This window comes from Vigna radiata, chromosome 5 (assembly GCF_000741045.1).
Source record: "Vigna radiata var. radiata cultivar VC1973A chromosome 5, Vradiata_ver6, whole genome shotgun sequence".
Classification (NCBI taxonomy): domain Eukaryota; kingdom Viridiplantae; phylum Streptophyta; class Magnoliopsida; order Fabales; family Fabaceae; genus Vigna; species Vigna radiata.
Window position 1 is genome coordinate 5,660,032 of NC_028355.1, and position 6,928 is coordinate 5,666,959.

At 37.7% G+C, this 6,928-nt stretch overlaps 1 protein-coding gene across 1 annotated transcript; it reads left to right on the forward strand.

Annotated features, from left to right (window-relative positions):
- On the forward strand, positions 1–2,831 carry LOC106760241 (probable cyclic nucleotide-gated ion channel 16). The gene is made up of 6 exons (XM_014643706.2): positions 1–444; positions 568–780; positions 937–1,250; positions 1,397–1,508; positions 1,637–1,873; positions 1,993–2,831. The coding sequence occupies exons 1-6, from the start codon at positions 1–3 to the stop codon at positions 2,761–2,763; spliced, it is 2,091 nt and encodes a 696-aa protein (XP_014499192.1). The 3' UTR covers positions 2,764–2,831.
- The last annotated feature ends 4,097 nt before the right edge of the window (positions 2,832–6,928 follow it).

Genomic DNA, 6,928 nt, shown 5'->3' on the forward strand with positions numbered 1-6,928 from the left:
ATGAACAGCGATTTCTATCGACTCGCAGTTTCATCGCATTTCAGCAGTTTCCCGAAATCCTTCTCTCTGAGAAAGAAAGTGCCATGGTGGTACCAAATCCTAAACCCTCGATCCAAGTTCGTGGCCAGATGGAACCGCACCTTCCTCTATGTCTGCATCGCCGCGCTCTTCCTCGACCCTCTCTACTTCTATTTTCCCATCACGGGGGACAAGGCCTGCATGCAGACCGACCTCGTCCTCGGAGTCTTCGTCACCTTCTCCCGCACCGTGGCCGACCTCTTCTTCCTCTTCCACATGGTCCTCAAGTTCCGCACCGCCTATGTCGCTCCCACCTCTCGCGTTTATGGCCGCAAAGAACTCGTCACAGATCCTCGTGTCATCGCCTCACGCTACCTCAAATCTGATTTCATTATCGATCTCCTCGCAACCCTTCCTCTTCCTCAGGTAATTCCTTTCTCATATTCCTTCCATTATTGAAGACAAGAAAATTTCTATGTGATTTCATCGTTTTGAAATTTTCAAAGGGGTATTTGATATATATAATTTGTTTCTTGTACTTAATTACAGATAGTGGTATGGTTCGTGATTCCAGCGGTGAAAAATTCTACTGTAGCTCATGTAAATCACACTCTATCTTTGATTGTGCTCATTCAATTCATTCCTAGATTATTTCAAATTTTTCCTCTGCAAAGGAGAATCTTGAAGACCAGTGGACTTATTGCAAAAACTGCCTTGGCAGGAGCCTTATACAATCTTGGTTCCTACATGCTCGCCAGTCATGTAACTATTCATTACTACTACTTCCATTTTTCATACATTCTGCTACATTTTTTGTTGTCAAATTTTATTGAGAAATGTGAAAGGAAATGAACAGAGTAATAAATAGATAAAGCTTAATACTTTTGTTTATATTTTGAAATGTTGTTGTCAGTGCAGGTTTTAGGAGCTACTTGGTACGTAGCTTCAATTCAGAGACAGTATGAGTGTTGGATAATAACATGCAAACAAGAGATGAACAATACGCATTCCCCAACTTGTACTCCTTCGTTTTTGGACTGTGCTACTCTTGACCACCGAGAAAGACAAGCTTGGTTCAAACGCACCAAAGTTCTCAGTAATTGCGACGCCCTCAATAACAAAAATGAGTTTCAGTTTGGACTTTTCGCTGATGCTTTCACCGATCACGTTTCCTCCTCAAGATTCGTTCAAAAATACTTCTACTGTCTTTGGTGGGGTTTGAAGAATCTAAGGTACTTTCAGGTTTTTTTAAGTTTATTGGCAAATCTAATTGTCTTATTATTAAAGTAGACAAAAATCCCAAACAATAATTTTTGTTTGGGATTGAAGACATCATTTCGGTTTTCTATTCGTTGTGAACACCTATTCTCATGTGCAGTTCATACGGACAAAATCTTCAGACTAGCACTTACAGTGGTGAAACATTGTTTTCAAGTTTCATATGCATCGCAGGTCTAATCCTGTTCGCGCATCTCATTGGTAACATGCAGGTAAAAATATTACAAACCCTATCGAAACTCAATATATTTTATTATTTTCAATCATTTTAGTCTGTAATACAAAATGTTTGAAATTAATAATAACAATTTGGGTTGATTTTTCACTTTTTTGAAAAAAGAATTATCTGCAATCTACAACTGCAAGAATTGAAGAGTGGAGACTTAGACAAAAAGATACAGAAGAGTGGATGAATCATCGGCAGCTACCACCAGAACTGCAACAACGGGTTCGAAGGTTTGTTCAGTATAAATGGCTGGCCACCAGAGGAGTAGACGAAGAAGCCATTTTGCGTGCTTTGCCTTTGGATCTTCGCCGCCAGATTCAGAGGCACCTCTGTCTCGACATTGTTCGTCGGGTAAGTATCTTCCTTTCACTTCAAAACAACGTTTGCATATACATGCATGTGAATGAAACATTGCTGTTTCAAATGTATTTTTTCGTGAAACATATTTATGGTGACGTTGATTGATTCAGGTTCCATTTTTCGGGCAAATGGATGACCAGCTTCTGGACGCAATATGCGAGAGGCTGGTGTCGTCACTGAACACGAAGGACTCGTATATCGTGCGAGAAGGCGATCCAGTGAGGGAGATGCTCTTCATCATCAGAGGGCAGGTGGAGAGCTCCACCACCGACGGTGGCAGAACAGGGTTTTATAACTCCATCACCCTCCGTCCGGGGGACTTCTGCGGCGAGGAGTTGCTCACGTGGGCCCTCATGCCCTCCTCCAACCTCAATCTCCCTTCCTCCACGCGCACCGTGAAGTCCATCTCGGAAGTGGAGGCTTTCGCGCTCCGCGCTGAGGACCTAAAATTCGTGGCGAACCAGTTCAAGCGACTCCACAGCAAGAAGCTGCAGCACGCCTTCCGCTACTATTCCCACCAGTGGAGGGCATGGGGGGCCCACTTCATCCAGGCGGCGTGGCGGCGGCACCGCAAGAGGAAGCTGGCGATGGAGCTGCTGGGGAAGGAGAGCCTGTACTACACGAATGTGATGGAGATAGTAGAGGAGGAGGATGTTGATGATGATGAAGGCGATGATGGAGGTGGTGCAGGTGAGAGTTCGAGTGGTCCCAGCATGGGTTTTCAGAATCTTGGGGCTACCGTTTTGGCCTCTAAGTTCGCTGCGAACACCAGAAAAGGAAAGATTAAGAAGGTGAAAATCAATCTTCCTGATTCTGATAGTTTGAAGATGCCCAAGATGTTCAAGCCTACGGAACCTGATTTCTCGACTTTCCATGATTAACTCAGAGTATATATATATACATAATCATGAGTCATAGATTGATTCCTTTTTGTTTGTATATATCTAGTAGAACACAATTAATCATCCTCATGCTATAGTTTCATGATGCCCAATACGGAACCGATTTCTTGACTTTCCATGATTAACTCAGAGTATACGTACATACATATATATGGAGAGAATTATTTTGATACCAACTTTTGCAAATACGAACACTGTTATTCATAATAAAATATGAATTAAATCGTTGAGTAAAAAAATAATATAAAATGTTCTTAGGAGGTGGAATATGTATTTGGCAAAGTATCATCCTGTTACGACTTAAATATGGAATCCTTTTCTGAAAATGTTTTTTTACTTGCACTACCACTTAACAACTCAGTTTTAATGATATTTTAATTATTAAAAAAATTATTTTTGTATTTGTAAAGAAAGTGAGAGATTTAAAGGTAGTTTTAAGAAAATGATATTTTAACACCTGATACCATTTTGACATTGTACACGTGTCAAAATGTGATTGGACTATTTCAAATTAAAAAAGTTGAAGTAGGGGTATATTTGGAAGAGAAAAACCAAAGTTTGTTTTTTTAATTTGAAATCGTCCAATCACATTTTGACACGTGTGCAGTGTCAAAATGATGTTAAAATATCATTTTCCTTTCATAAATAGTGGTTATGCGCATAACTTTGAAAACTTTAAAGGAAAATGTTTTTTCAACAACACCGTTTTGACAATAATTTGACAATGACACGTGTCGTTCTATCATTTGTTGTTTGGAATGAATTTTTAAAATAGTTGAAATTTGTTTTTGAGGGCATTTTTGGAAGAAGGAAATTGGTGAAACTTGTTCACGTCTTCATCTCTTACGAAACTCTTTTTCTCTCTCAATCTCTTATGAAACTCTGGTCTTCATCTCTATCGAACCTCTTTCTCTCAATCTCTTACGAAACTCTCTATCTCTCTCAAGGTTTTCCATTTGAAACTATTGGAAGTCGCATATCGACTAGAGATAAGACCAATTTATAATATATAAGTGGGGTGCAGACCTCATCTTACAAGCCGGTTTTGTGAGGTTGAGTTAGGCCTAAAACCCACTTCTAGCATGGTATCAGAGCTATGGTTAGAGCTTATTCTAGCGATATTTGTTGGGCAGATTGTTCCACCCACTATTTGAGCCGTTATCGGACCACCCATTAATATCTAGAATCTCACGCTCAAGATGTATATACCTCGGCGTGAGGGGGGTGTGTTGGAAGTTCCATATTGACTAGAGATAAGACCAATTTATAATATATAAGTGGGGTGCAGACCTCATCTTACAAGCCGATTTTGTGAGGTTGAGTTAGGCCTAAAACTCACTTCTAACAGAAACTCTCACGCCACCGAAGTCCCCTTTCTTCAACGTTGTTCGTCGGTGCTTGGGTTTTCCATTTGAAACTATCGCTCCGCCACCAAAGTCATCTTTCTTCACCGTTGTTCGTTGGTGTTTGGGTCAGCCTATTCTCTAAAGGAAGTCCTTTGTATTTGTCCGCCATTGAAGTGTTCGAAGGAAATCTCGATAGGGGCCAGCGTTATGGGCCCTAATTAAGGTTTCCTTAATCCAAGGCCCATAAAAACATTATAAATACAGTTCAAAAGTAAGAGGTAAGCAGGTTCATTAATTGCACATTTAATATAGCTCTCAGATTACCGAATAAACATTTTACCGACTTTGGCATCGGAAAACCTTTGGCAGGTACCCTCCCGAACGGATTCGAACTTAGGAAGAGACGGAGAGGACGACCAGCTCTAGAAATGCAGGGTGGAAGGTAGAAGTAGGGAAAACCGACCGGCTACATAGGGAAATTGTGTAGGGGTTTGGTGACTTGACCTCATACCGGAATACCTTGATTATTTTATTTTATTTTTTTTTTGCATAAAAGGCAACTTGCGGCAAAACTACTTATGTTTTTGCTAAAGCTAGGTGGTGAGGAGTAATTGCTTTGCTTCATGTGATTTGTGCTTGAGGAAAGAGACCATTCTTTTCCTACTGTTTTGAACCAATGAACAACTATCTACACTGTTGTGCATACCATAGAAAGCTCCTTTTTCATTCCTCCTCCATCCGTTCAACGCTTGGATTCGGATAACCCGACGGCAGAATCGGTTACCGTCACCTCGTAACCGGTTACTACCTGTTTTGGAATATATTATGGAAAAAGTTCTTTTAACAATTATTTTTTGACAACTTTTTAACAACGCTTACATGGTAGCTTGTGATTGGTCTGTTTCAAATATATTTTTAAACATAAATTCAAACAAACCAATAAAATAATGACACGTGTCTTATTGTAAAAAAGTTATTAAAAATAGTTGTCAAAATATCAAGATCCGTTAATTATCCTCTAATCTAATTCTTTTCTTCTTGATCCTCAACCTCTAGCATTTCACGATCTCAAATGACATTACATTTCATTTGGACAACAAAAACCAGTCTCTAACATTAATTTGGACGCTATTTTCGACCGGATCCTTGCAACCTGCATCATCAAACTGTCAACCATGAAGAATGTCACTACACTTATGTTATTTAACTTGAATTAAAGTGTTTAAGTATTTACAAGTTCCCTAGCAAGACAAAGTTGATAAACAATTAGCTTATATCATGAATTACAATCATAAATATCTTCAAACTATTGAATTAATGCAAATCTCAATCAATAACTCATGCATTTATATTCAACAATCACATTTTTGGAGTTTTTATTTTTAAAAACGGAATGGTGGATGAATCAAAAAGATAAATAGATGAAGAATAGAGTGGAGATGGGGTTTACATAAACGTAAATTTCAGTAAAGTAAATTACCAAAATAGTATCCATAACTTGTCCTCTCTTTTACACTTGAACTACCTATTTATATCTTTTTCTTTTTTTGACAATTAATTAATAAATAAAATAAAAGGAAAAATACATAAATGAAGTAAATGGCTTAAACTATACACTTTGTATCAAGTGTTCTCGTTATTTTAACGTTTTACTATAGTTATTATATATAACTTATTTCTCAATCTAGTATTAAGTCTCTCTCGATTGTCTTTTCTTTAATGTTTTCCTTTTTTAAATTGAACTTTTCTCTATCTCTTGACAACAATTTTTCTTGATCTACATGTTTTGGATACATTTCTTTCCACTTGAATAAACCATTTTCGAACGAATATTATATTTTGAAACTAGTTTTAAAAATTATCAAGAAGTCAACTTTATGTTAAAAATCTTATTTAGATTTTGACCTTCAAAATTTTCTACCTCTTCTTAAAAGCAATTTAGTTAACAAATTTAAGTCATTACAGCCGAAGTGGTTTCTTCAAAATTTTCGTAGAATCTTATAATTATATTAAGAGACAAACCAATTTTCACATTACTTTGTTCAAAAACATACACTAGTGCAGCGAGAGGATTTTACCGCGGTTATTTTTCACTATAGGTCGTGGTTTACGAACCGCGGCATATTCAGCCGCGGTAGTAAGTCAGAGACTTTAGGCCGCGGTTACAACCGCGGTATATAAGTTTCGCAATCTGCCGCGGTTGTCCAAAGAACCGCTGCCTAAATCTTTTTTTTAAAAAAAAAAAAATTGTCCACTATATGTCGCGGTTCAACCGCGGCAAAAAGTGTCCACTATAGGCCGCGATTAGTGCAAGAACCGCGGCCATATGTCTCTTTTTAAAAAAAAAAATTAAAACGAAAAAGTATATGCCGCGGTTCAGGTCACAACCAAGGCATATTCCCCTGCAATTTTTTAAAATTGCAGGTCTGTTTTTGTGATATCCACTACCACAAAAACAAACCTCATATAAAAACATGTACAGAAATTTAATTTCAACATAACAAACACATGTTCAAATGTATTTCAACATCAAATAAAGTACAGAGTCTAAGAAAATACAATCTAATCAAATGCAATGTTTAAATCTAAGAGCTATTGTATAATCTAATTATAGACTTCGCAACAGCCTTCCTAATGAATAGTAGTGGCTTCTCAGGAACTGCTGTAGTAGTCTTGAATCTCTACAAAAGACAATTCATATTAATTAGTGTATATGAATTCAACATTTGGGAAAAAAATCAAAATTTGTTAAAGTTAAATATTACCGTTTCCCAGCGACTTGTGATGTGAGAACGAAC